Source organism: Oreochromis aureus, linkage group 2, assembly GCF_013358895.1.
Source record: "Oreochromis aureus strain Israel breed Guangdong linkage group 2, ZZ_aureus, whole genome shotgun sequence".
In the NCBI taxonomy this organism is placed as follows: Eukaryota; Metazoa; Chordata; class Actinopteri; order Cichliformes; family Cichlidae; genus Oreochromis; species Oreochromis aureus.
In genome coordinates, this window is record NC_052943.1 from 8,365,613 (window position 1) to 8,378,170 (window position 12,558).

Here is a 12,558-nt window from a genome sequence, read left to right on the forward strand (position 1 = left end):
CCCTGATTAAAGCTGAACAGCAAATCATCTACCAACACCTCTAAAACTCACTAATTAATACACTGTAACCTATTTGTTAAAACTATCTCCTGACTTTGGTAGGTGGACTTAGTTAAATTAATTCTTATTTACATGTATATATTTTCATCAGTTGTTTTTGGGGGGTTTTGGCATTTATACCTGAGCGGAAGCTATTATAATTATAAAGAGAAATGAACTGTAGCTCATCATGACACAATTCTTAAACATCTGCAAGCACAAAATTACAAAATCACTGCTATACTGACTCTAGCCACTGTATGTATTTGTACAGTGTGGTAAACACATCTTGAGTCGCCTCTCATTTCTTTGTATTTCCCTTCTTAAAAAGTGTCATTGGAAGCAAAATATAAGGAAATGAGAAGTGGCTCAAGAACGAATATTTTTTCCTTCCCGTCAGAAATAAATGCCAGAAAAATCTAAAACAATTGATTGAAACATATACATGTAAAAAAAAAAAACTTTTTAAACTAAGTCCACCTACCAAAGTCTGCAGATAGTTTTAACAAATAGGCTGCAGTGTATTAATTAGTGAGTTTTAGAGGTGTTGGTAGATGATTTGCTGTTCAGCTTTAATCAGGGCTAGCTCTTTCACCTGCCTACACTTTTTATGTAAATCTGTGCTGAAAATAATATAGTGATATTTATTTTCACATTCGGCTCCTCAAAATATTTTCAACTGTTGTTTACCATTATTTTTAGCTGCTATGGTTAAACTGCTATAATTTTATGAACGGTTTTATTAACTTTGTCTTTAATAGACACCTTTGAATATTTTAAAACTGGGTTTTATAATATTCTTTGGGTTTTGATTATCATCTTTAGAGGACATACTGTCCATACAAGCACAAGCCCACTAGCCAATTATTCCATGTCCCAGTGACACTGAAGAGAAGTGTGCTTGGTGTGTCTCCCCCTTCAGTAATTCCTCTTTTTAGTACACTTTACCCCTTCCACATCGATCCACTAGCTGGTCCCACAGCCATTTGTTCTGCAGCTGAAAGAAAGCCTGCATTTTGCAGACTGCAGTTTTCTTTAAAGCCTGACAACTAGGATGACCTTGACTTTACCCTCATCCAGTCTCTGCCTGCTTCAGACCTCCCAGACAGAGAGTCCTAAATGCAAAACTACAGCTACACGTTTCTAATAAACATCTTCCTCCAAGTTTGACCTTTCCAGTGCAGAGTTTGCCACACAACACACGAAGAGGCAGGAGGAAAATGATAGGCTCCCTAGAGTTTGTAAATATCATACCATTCACTGTGAGGCATATGAAAGACAAGCAAATAATGATGCAATAGTTTTTAGCCTCTCTCTGAACTATGGAAACCCAGAATCCAAAGCATCATTAAACTCATAGGGCTTCATAAAATGAATCTTTACTGAGTCTTCACAGTTTAACAGTTGGCTGATTATTCTTTAAATTTTAATTTTTAAGATTAGTGAAAAAAAAGTAATTGAATATCTTGTTTTGTTCAACTCTTTTTACCTCAAAGATATTCCACTAGAAAGAATACAAAGACAAACAATTTTGTTTGATTTAGCAATCAAGCACTATTAAAACGGAAGATAAGACCAATGATGTGAAATCATTGGTGTTATTTGTGAGTTGTGCTTACAAATATTTTGAAGTAATCTATATTTTTACTCTAAAGCCAAGGTCAGAAACAGGTATTTGTTTAAGGAAACAACAGTCTATGAATATTAATACTTTCACTGCAACTCACTTTTAGTGATAATGGCTCCATCGCTGTGCTATGACTTATAATACTAAATGTCAGTCCTAGTAAGTCTCATACAGTGAAAGCTAAGATGTGTGTTTTCAGTCTCCCCTTTGGCTGCTGAGTTGACATTAGCTAACATTTAAAATTCATAGACTGAAAGGCTGCTGCTCATGGTGCTCAAGATGCTGATGTGATATGCCTAAAGGTGTTTTACTCTACGCTAATGTCAGATCTTTGTTGCTTGGTTTTTTGTCAGTCTGTTGTCACCAGAATCAATGCTTGAGACATTTTTTAAAGCAAAATTCTAAAAAAAGCAACAATATTTGTTTTTTTTCAAGCATCATACTGCTAACATTAGTTTGGCTCTTTGCAAGCATCTGCACAGACAGCGTGCTAACACAAAGCTAGCCAAGAACCCAGAGTGATGTTAAAGCTGAGTGTTTGCCGACCCCAGCCCAGCAGTCAAAGCCTGATCTTCAACAGGTAACACAGGCAGTGATGAGCAGTCAGGTTTGTAGCCTCCATTTTTACCTGTTAATGTTTCTAAAGTAGAATTACTGTGGCGATCGCTGTGAAGTTTCTTTTCGGCTAGTTTTCATTTGTCGGCTCTGTTCAAACGTAAACACTAAAATAAAGACCATATGTGCGGTCTCATTAGGTCAGGGATTTGTGTTGGTGTGTAGGACTGTAGCCTAAGGTTTATATTGTTAACTGGTAATTATGAGACAGTGCCCTTTAGGTCATTTTATGGAGTAATAAGAAAGTAATGTAATCAGTAGTGTAATGTACTGCATTACTTTTAAGAAAACTGTGGGTGTAATACATTACTTTTCTTGATTAACGACCCTAACACTGGTACTGAGCAGAGTTCTCAAAAGAATGGATTCTTGGACACTAATTGGTACTGAAATCTATTATTACATTAGATACCCATTTGCAAAAGTATTGATAGCAGCTAATTACAAGAATAGTAGCACAGCAGCTTGGTGAAGCAAGAGGGATGCCCTGGCCTTTATGAAGAGTTTCATAAGGTCAGTAAAGCTCTTCTAAATAACATTAAATTATTTAACTGCATAAATGTTAACCTGGTCAGAACACATGTTTAGGTTAGCCGTTTACCTATTAGAAATAACCCAAATTAGCATTTTATAAGTTGTAAAAGTAAGTATAAAAGTAGTCAGAAAAGCTCTTCAAATTTACATTAAATTACTTAACTGTTATCATGAATGTTAAACTGGCCAGGACACATTCTTATGTTAGCGTTTACCTATTAGCAATAACCCACATTAGCATTTTGTAAGTTATCAGTGTAGCAGCAACTAGCAACTCTGGCTAACTCGTAAAATGTTAACGTGGGCGCTAGGCAGCAAACGTTATTTTCCTGGGTACTGGTATTGAGTTTGAAATTCTAATACATAGAAATATCAAATATTTGTGTGTTTTTAAATATCACAACAATACAAAGTAGCAAATTGTCTTTAGTTAATCGAACATACAACTGTTTCCAATACAAATTTAAACAAACTTTCTTGGCATAGTTTGACTATAGTTTAGAACTGTGTATGAAAATCCCTGTAATTCCTATTGAGGCCCATCAATTAAAGCTGAAAGTCTGAGCTTCAATAGCATCTTAATTGCTTAATTTCAAATCTATTGTGGTGGTGTACATGGCCAACATTATGAAAAGTGTGGCACTGCCCGTTGTACATTTCTGGACTCCATTGTATAATCTTGCGACTGTAGAGATTCCTAAGTGTTCCACTTCAAATAGGATGGGGCAGAAGGGTGAATTTTAGTTTTATATGCTTTGATGTAAAAGGACTTTCGCCTTTTTCGAACTCCCATTTTTTACTTCAAGGCGCTGGTAGAAGTGCTTTTAGTGGAGCACTCTCTAATTAACAGCGAATAGCGGCTGTGGCTGAGATGCTTTTCTTGGCAGCCGTGATATATGCCCCTGAAGAGAGCACAAGTGTTGGCCTTCCCCCAAATGCAGAACATTTTAGAAACACCTGACTCATATTCAAATGATTATGTCTATCATTGCGCTGAGATACAAGAACTACTTAGAGTTGATACCTTGGGAGGAAGAAATCACCGGAAACGTAGCAGAGACAGCCACATGCTTGTGTGCCAAAACTTTAAAAGAGAAAGATGGCTTACTCAGTTTTTATTGAAAATGAACGAGGCAATTTCGCATGACTGATAAGGTGAAAGGGGCTCCTCTGGTTTATATATTGCAATATTATACACTGTATTCTCACACAGTTATGGCAACATGTTCAAATCTCACAGTCACAGTGCCCGGGTCTCAGCCTCTCATTCATTGGTTGAGTCAGCAGGTCACATTCTTTTTAATGATAACACTTTAATCCCATTTAATTCTATAATCACAGTTAGTAAATGGCCCTCAACACCCAAGGTTGGTGTCAGGGATTTGAAAGCAGCACCTAGCTTTACATCAAGCAGCACGGATTCAGCTATGCTTCCATCAGCCCCTCTTTCAGCAACATGGGGGCAACGAGCTGATGTTGAGATCAGAAGCGTCTTTTATATCAGTAGAGAGATTAGCTCGCTTTCTTAGCAGTTTTCTCAACGATCTGTAATCAAAGGGCGATGACTGCAAGAGAGGGTTTAAGGTGGTGTTTTACTTGTAACTCGGAGGTTGCCAGAGTACATTTATTCAGATTTGTTTTTTCCTCCCATTCTTTTAATACCTTCACTCACATCCATGTTTGCCAGCATGTCACAATATGTCATCCCTGGGTTTTCACTGAGTCATCTGCAACATTGATCGAGACTCTTCTTTTTATTGCTGACAGCCTTCTTTTATCTGCTGCTGGCGATCTGTCATCCATTCTCTCCCTCTCCCACTGCTTCTTATCTCCCGTGGTAAAACGTCCTACCCTTTTCTTAAATTCGATATCATGCAAAGACTTGAGATTCTATAATACATCGAACTGCTGGTTTTCTCAGAATTCTCTATTGGAGAGGGGAGAAACAGATGGACAATCTCCAGTTCTCCATGGGGAGGCAATGTGGCCACCCTTAATTCCTCTACAGGCAGCAAAATGTTGTTCTAACAAATCCCCAAATACACCTACTTTTTTTTCTTGCTCTTTCAGTGAATCCTTTTCGCTTCTTATTGTTTTTTTTCCTGTATGAAAATGCAGCTTTGTGGCTGGCAGGGTGCTCACTGCCAGCCTGTCTTTGAACAGCTTGCTTGCCCTGGGCCTGTCCAAGATGCCATTGTCTGTCTGTGTGTGTGTGTGTGTGTTTTTTTTTTAAATTTTATTATTTTGTTTTTTTCTTTCCTGTCTGCTTGCCCGCCTGTCTCTCTTTACACTAGTGATGAGCAGGTTGTTGCCTCTGAGCAGACTCCAGTGCAGAAATCCCAGGAGAAGAGGCAGCCAGCAAGGAGCACAGAAACTGATACATGTATGAGCAATCTCACTGATGAATCAGATTAGGCATGACAACACATACAGTCAAGTAAACAAGCATACACTCAGAGGCTGGAATACATACACTCACTATTAAAAACCACCAGTGGTAGCAATACAGAGATGATCACTGTTTGTTTACAGGGCTCCTTTAACGGTATAAATATTTTGGTCCATGTATGCTATCATAAACCTAGATGGTTCAATGAAACACATTGATTGGATATGTTTAGTAGAGCAGAGCTGGCAGAGGGTCTGATATTCTAGTCATAAGGGAAGGTTTGCCATAGGGTTAATTTATCTGCAGTGCAGTATTGATGGAGAAGTCGTATAGGCGATAAATCCTGAGTGGTTGTTACAGCATAAAATGATAATGGCCCGGGCGTAGCATTCTCCTCAGCATCTCAAAACAAATTTGTAGGGACGCTCAGTCAGCTCTCGTACGAGTAAACAAAACTTGGCCTGATGCAGCAGTATGCAAATATTTCTCTTATGAAGCTTTTACATCATGTCAAATGAAAAACGAAGGGAATAAAAGAAACGTTCAGGTGGGTGGGTGGGCGCCAACCACAGAAAAGGCACATTCTGTTTTGTGTTTGTATGTAGAAACCTCCATTTAAGAACATGGTAGGTGAACTGAAGCAAGCCAATTAATTGATTATGATTCCAGAAGGGAACCACAACCACTTAAATAACAATTTAATCATAGTAATTTGATCAAGAGAGAAAAAAAGCCTTCTACCTTCTCAGCTTGTTCATATGTTCAGTTTTATTGCAAGGCTTCTTAAAGCTTGTAAAAAGCACTCAGGATGACCTCGCTGTTGAAAGATGCTATATACAGAGCCCACGCTTGCCTTGCTTTTTATATAGTTAGCTATTCTGAAGAATAACATAAGAACATTTTACTAGATTGTTATTCATCAGATAAAGAGTAGTGGTCTACAGTCTCCTTTAAATTACAAATTATTTTCTTTTAAAGGTAAACAGCTAACCTGTGTGTTTGCTGTGCTTCTGTATAGCTAGTGGTAATACTACTTGTAAAGCTGATACCTGAATGGAACTGTGCACACAGAGATCTTTGACTTTTACATTATAACTGCTTCCCACGGCTGCTTTTCTTCAGACAATATGTTCTTACCACACTGATGAATTATGCAAGCTAGCCCTGAACTGTAGTACATTTTACTACGGTATCTAGTTGTGAATGGCACAATATACTGTACCTAAAGTATCAAGTATGCACAATGACCGATTTTTTAAAGACTTTGTTTTGACTGTGAAATTGTAATTGTGATGCATTAGCATTTGAGCAGCAGTCTAATTACTTGATAGTTTATTTTGCTGTTCATTTATATTAAATGAAAAATTCTAAAATACAGAAAAGAAGTAACAATAACTATAAAAACACCCAAATATCTATTATATCTAATTTTATTCAAAAGTACAAAGTAAAAAAAAAAAAAGACCTTGAAAAAACTGTTAAGTTTAAGGATGCCTAGAATATCTGTACTTTTAAGCCATACTGACATTTGGAAGTTGAATAAATATACTAGATCGAACCAGCAGAGCGTTCACAGGCACTGTATCAAAAGCGAGCAGTGTTAATGAAGAGCAGCATAGAGGTTTCTCTTTCTGTGCAACAATTGTGCAAGCTCGTCACTTTCCCATGCTAGATAACGACACTTCACGAACATCATTGTCTGCTTAAAGGAAGAAAAAAAAATCCATTCAGCAGTGGGATTACTCAGACTGAAATCATAAAACTAAGCCACCGAGCTGATTCCCATTTCCCCCAGCAATCAGCTAGCTGGATCTGCTCTGCGTCATGATCCTCTCTCAACAGGCACTGACCTTGACGGATTGGAGCAACATTATGACACGCAGACACCAGCGCCTGCACACCGGTTCTGTTCGAACTCAGCCACCAGTCCGCCATAGATTAAACTCTATCTGTCGACAATCATTGGTTAATAGAACTACTACAGCAGGTAGAAGCAGTGGGTTTTACCACATAGCAGACAGTGGGTGCCATTTTTGGCATGATTGCCCCCGTGGGAGACGGTCCATTCCTGTTTCAATGTATAATGGCCCGATAGGAGGCAGCTGCAGAGTGAAGTCCAGCAGCTTCCCTGAATGCCTCATGACTCATCTATATTGGCAGAGCTAGCCGGATTATTTCAATTAGCTCTAACAAAAAAACCATCCCACGCTGAGGTTGTCACTGAAACAAGGGGCGAAACTGAGCACGCTGCTGCTTTGAAGGTTAGCTTCTGCAAAAGCTACATTTTCCCCCTCTCTGTAGAAAAAAAAAAGCCAAGGCAGAAAAATGAATGATGATGATTATCGTCGCATGTTGAGGAGGAAAGAGCTCAACATAAAAAAAGAAAGAAAAATCATTAATGGGAACAAAGACAGGAGCAGAATAACATCAAACAGATTACTGCCCCGCATCCTTATTATTGTTTACAGGGAGAAAGCAATTAAAAACGCAACCATTAATATGCCTCACACGTGATGTGTAATGAGCGTTCTAAGCTTTTCTTAAAAGCTGAAGCATATTCCAACACTTTGAACGGAAACGTATTTCGATATAGTCCCAGGATTGTAAAGGGAGGAAATTTGCGGTTCAAGAATTAAATTAGACACAGCAAATTAATACTAAAAGCAATTCTGTTTTAAACTATGACTCTGGGATCAAATTAGATTCATAAAAAAACAAGTGAAACTAACAGTCGTTGAGGGGATATTGTGAGGCAAAGAGAAGCCAATATCTAAATGAATGTTAACGAGCAGAATCCAATTCAGGAACTGATTGCCTTATAAGCAGGCGGCAGCAGGCAGGGGTGCAGGCTGGAGAGGAGCAAGCGAGCAGAGGAGATGCATGGCATAATAGCCACTCATCTATTCATGGTAATTGTGTTTCCCCTACTACAAGGACTGGTGGACCTTTCATTTTCTCCTCAGGCAATGGACGTGATAGAGGAACGGAGGGGTTTTGGGTTGTTAGGAGAGGATTAAAAGGGCTGCATCATCAGTGGTCTCTTCAAATGGCTGCTCACGCTCAGACCTTTCGCTACCTTGGGCTCACGGGCAGCTTCAATACACAAAGATTTTCAAACGAGACAGCATCAGACGTTGCAACCAAACAATGCCAAATAGGGCTCTTCAAATAGGCAGCGTTGCTGCTATGTCTCATAGGCCTTAGGTGATCCCAAACTGAGTGAGTATAGGAAAGAAAAAAGAAAGGTTTGGCTCCAAAATTAGCTATGAAACACATACATAAAAAACACTAGTATTAGCAAAAACCTGAAAGTCTTAGATAATAAATTATAGACGGATTAAATGTTTCTTTCTGATTTTATCACTTCGCTGATAAAGTGGAGCTTTTTCTCCACAAAGCGCTGCCTTCTACAACTGAAAAATACATTTGTGAAAAAGGAACACATTAATTTAAACCTGATAAAACACAGCTAAGAGGACCTGCAGAGTTCTGGAGGTTAACGCCTTTTACGCTACACATCAGTCATTCGACACTGAAACTTTGGCAGCACTTTAATAAAGACACAAAGATATCCTGACTGTAAGTATTATAAACAACCTACAGAGACTACATTTCCCATAATGCTGGATTTTCTTTTAACCTAGCCTGACAAGTGCACAATTTTTATTACACATAATGATCTTCCGTCTCAGCCAAAGAAAAAAATGCAACTAGTGTTCAAGAAGACTGCTAAATAAACTTTGGTATATAATAAAATAAGTCCTTTTAATATCTGCTGTTTTAGTCTGCTACTACTGCAAGCGAAAAAAAAAGGACTTGAGGTAGAGTGTAGGCGTAGGCGGTGATATAATGAGCATGCCTATACACTGAGGCTCAGAGTCTCACCTGCTCTAATATAGTGTTGATCCTATCCACCTCGCAGTCAATCACATAGCGCTTCTCCTGCCTCCTGTCCATCTCCTCAATGATGCGCTTGAACTCGGCTGCGTCCGTCGTGCTGCTAACAGAGCGAGCGGTCACCTGCCAGTTGTTAGCGACTGCTGCCTCCATGATGGCCTGCAGTATGGAGAAACCTACAGAGAGAGAGAGAGGGAGAGAGCGTAACTCAGAGGATTAAACAAAAAACTCGACTGGCACACATCAAGAGTTATGCAGAACCGAGTGGCTTCTAATTTATTCTGGAGAGGTTTTTGCTTGAATCCAGAGGTTAAAGGCCATCTCATTACAATCTAAAATAGCATTACAAAGTCTGCAAGCCCACTAGAATATTGTCTAGAGTCTAGACTTTGTGTGCCTGTGTGTGTGTGTTTAATTCACATTTGCATATTGACAAGGCAGTATCATAATGAAGTGAAAGGACAGGAATCGTATCTCCATATTATTAAAAGATCAGTGGGTGATGTTATTGCACTTGGCATCAATTAAATTATGGCATTTAGCTCAGCCACATGTTAACTTTGACAGTGCGGTGAAACACATTGCAGCCCGTGTCTCCTTGGAGGATCCTGCCAACTCATTTTAAGATAAAGACAATGAAAGATTTATCCAAGCCAGTGGTAGCAAGAGATCATTATAATACCAGTAGAATGGAGAATGAGCCCTTCTAATGATTAATTCACACGTGAAATATTTTCATTTAACAGAGTGCTCAGAAACACTATGGTCAAATCACATACCACACAATGAATAATGTAACCATATTTCTGGAGGGATAGATTGCATGTAGGACAAGCTGAAATAAAAGTGGCTTAAATCGTCTCCAGTGTATAACAAATGGGCATGAACGTGATGAAGATGATGTGAAAATCAAACATCATTAGGCCAAGCAGAATGCAGTCATAACATTTATGTGCAATAAGCTTATTTTTCACATTTTTTATAATATTCACATGATCTGTCATGTGGGTAGCTGATACAGAAAGGGAAACGAGGAGAAAAAATAATCTTTCAGCAACAGCATGCTCTGGCAAACATGTAGACAAATATAGATTTTGTTTCTGTGCAACATCATCACAGCGATGTTGGGGGCAAAAAGTAACTCTTCAAGGCAGCGGAGCCAAGCTCCAAAGCAGAGACAAGGATGAAAAAAAAGATGGATGGGAAATGTTAAATAATCCAAGGGAATCATGTGTCTATGCTAAGAACAGAAGATGATTATGAATCCAGACCACTAAATGAATTCCTGGTGGTCCTAAAGCCAGCAAGATTGCAGTGCTTACCCTCAATATGGTTTATCCTTTGGACATATCCCAAACTTTAGCTTTTGTACACGAAGACAAAAAACATAACTGTATGCACATAAGCATTCCCACCATTACAGAGAATAAGTTCATTAATATAATTTATGCTCAGAATTACCGAGGCTTCTTGTGTCATCAATAACAATCCCAGATTTAGCTGACTGTATCACAGCTAGCTTATAGTCCATGTTGCTTCTCTTTATAATTAGAGTTAGTATTTATTTTTTTGGCTTAAGTTTTGTTTTTGGTGCTATAAACATTAAAACATTATTGAATTGATTTGAACTGAATGCCTACAGTACCTTTTGTCTGGTACAGTATGTTTACACCAGTTGTGGCAGGTCGAAAAGTATGCTAACCTGCTAGCCTTCACATTAGCTTTTGTACTGGAAGACAAACAACACAACTGTATGCGCATAAGCATTCCCACCATTACAGAATGTAAGTTCAATGACATCATTTATAGTCAGAATTACCAAAGCTTCTTGTATCATCAATAACAATCCCAGATTTAGCTGACTGTCTCACAGCTAGCTAACAGTCCATTTGGCTTCTCTTTATAATTAGGTTTAGTGTTTATTTTTTGGCTTAAGTTTTGCTTTTGGCACTGTAAACATTAAAACATTATTGAATTAATTTGAACTAAATACCTGCAGTACCTTATGTCAGGTATAATGTGCTTACAGCAGTTGTGGCATTCTAACCTGCTAACCTTCACATTGACTACATTAGTGACAAACATTAACACTAAACGCATGCTATGATATTGTTAAATAAGGAAACGACAGACAGACTCGGCATCCAACTAAAAACGTTCAAAGGTTGCTAAATTCAAACCAAGAGCATGCCAACAACCTATAAAATTTATTTTTTATAGTTAGCTTCTTTTAGCCAAACTTTGGCAGGTTTAGTGCATGGGCCATTTCATTCAGACACCTGATACTTTTGCCTGCTAAACATAATTTTACATCAGTATGGAAATGAAAGGCAAACAAACAGATTCAATTTTGATATGAAGTCTGGAAGAAATTACAGACAACATTATTAAGAAGTCAATAACAATGTTTAACTTCAATCTGGTGACCGAGTACCAGAGCGGTTTTACCCTTTAAATACACCTAGCAGACTTTGTAACCATTAAAACCTGTCTGTGGAGGCTGTTATGGAAATTGTCTGACATAATATGAAATAAGTGGGCAAAGTAAGCATTTTACTTTTATTTATTTATTTTTTTTTACTTTACCTTTGTTATTTATTTTGAGCTATTTTTCTGTACAACTTTATCTCCGTGAACCGGCTGCAGACAGCCGACAAAGCCAGCACAGAGACCAAAGAAGCAACAACAGCAGCTCTAACAAGGAAGCCTCTTTGTGACTCACTGCATTTCTCTTCTGCATTTCTTTTCTTTTTCATTTGGTCAAGTAGCTCTCTTTTTTTGTTGTTGTTATTTTTTGGATTTCCAAATACTTTGAGACTACTGTACCATGTGTGTCTGTGCTTCTGGTGTGCCAACATTGCTTTAGCACACAGCCACATCTCCACCAGACGACCTTTTGGCAAGCAGTACAGCAAGTAGTGGAGACCGACACACACTGTGTCATCTGTCCAGAGGAGCGGTGGCATACTGCCTAGAGACATTAAGCTGCCAGATCTCAAGGTTATGTAGCAACCTGGTTATCAGGTGACAGGGCTCTAAGGATTCAGCTCATAGCTTATGAATGTAACCTGTAGCAAAACACAGTTTACATACTACTGTATGTAAAGAGTGAGTCTAGCTAACAGGTCTTTCCAGGGTTAAAGGTCTCAAACTTTACACTGTAGTGAGTTAAAAACAATATCAATATATATAAATGGATATAGATATAATTTGTCAGAATTATTACTTTTAACAAGCGCAACTGGTTATGTTAAAAAAAAACGTGAAAATTAAAGTGAAAAACATTTTCTAAACTATCATCATTTTTACATGAGTGCAGCAGAGCAGCAGTCTCTCATGTGCTAAACTTCCTCAGATCTCCTTTACCTAAAGCACAAGTTACATAGTGAAGGTTTGAATAACATGGATGCATTATTCATTTTCCTGAGGCATATGCTCACAACCTCACCAACCACAA

At 38.2% G+C, this 12,558-nt stretch overlaps 1 protein-coding gene across 2 annotated transcripts in view; it reads right to left on the reverse strand.

Annotated features, from left to right (window-relative positions):
* gria3b (glutamate receptor, ionotropic, AMPA 3b) overlaps positions 1 to 12,558 on the reverse strand; it is an 88,171-nt gene that overhangs the window by 34,916 nt on the left and 40,697 nt on the right. For both annotated transcript variants that reach the window (XM_039616783.1, XM_031745192.2), the window contains exon 4: positions 9,090 to 9,277. In XM_039616783.1, coding sequence (XP_039472717.1) covers positions 9,090 to 9,277 — 188 coding nt within the window. The remainder of the gene's footprint in view (positions 1 to 9,089; positions 9,278 to 12,558) is intronic.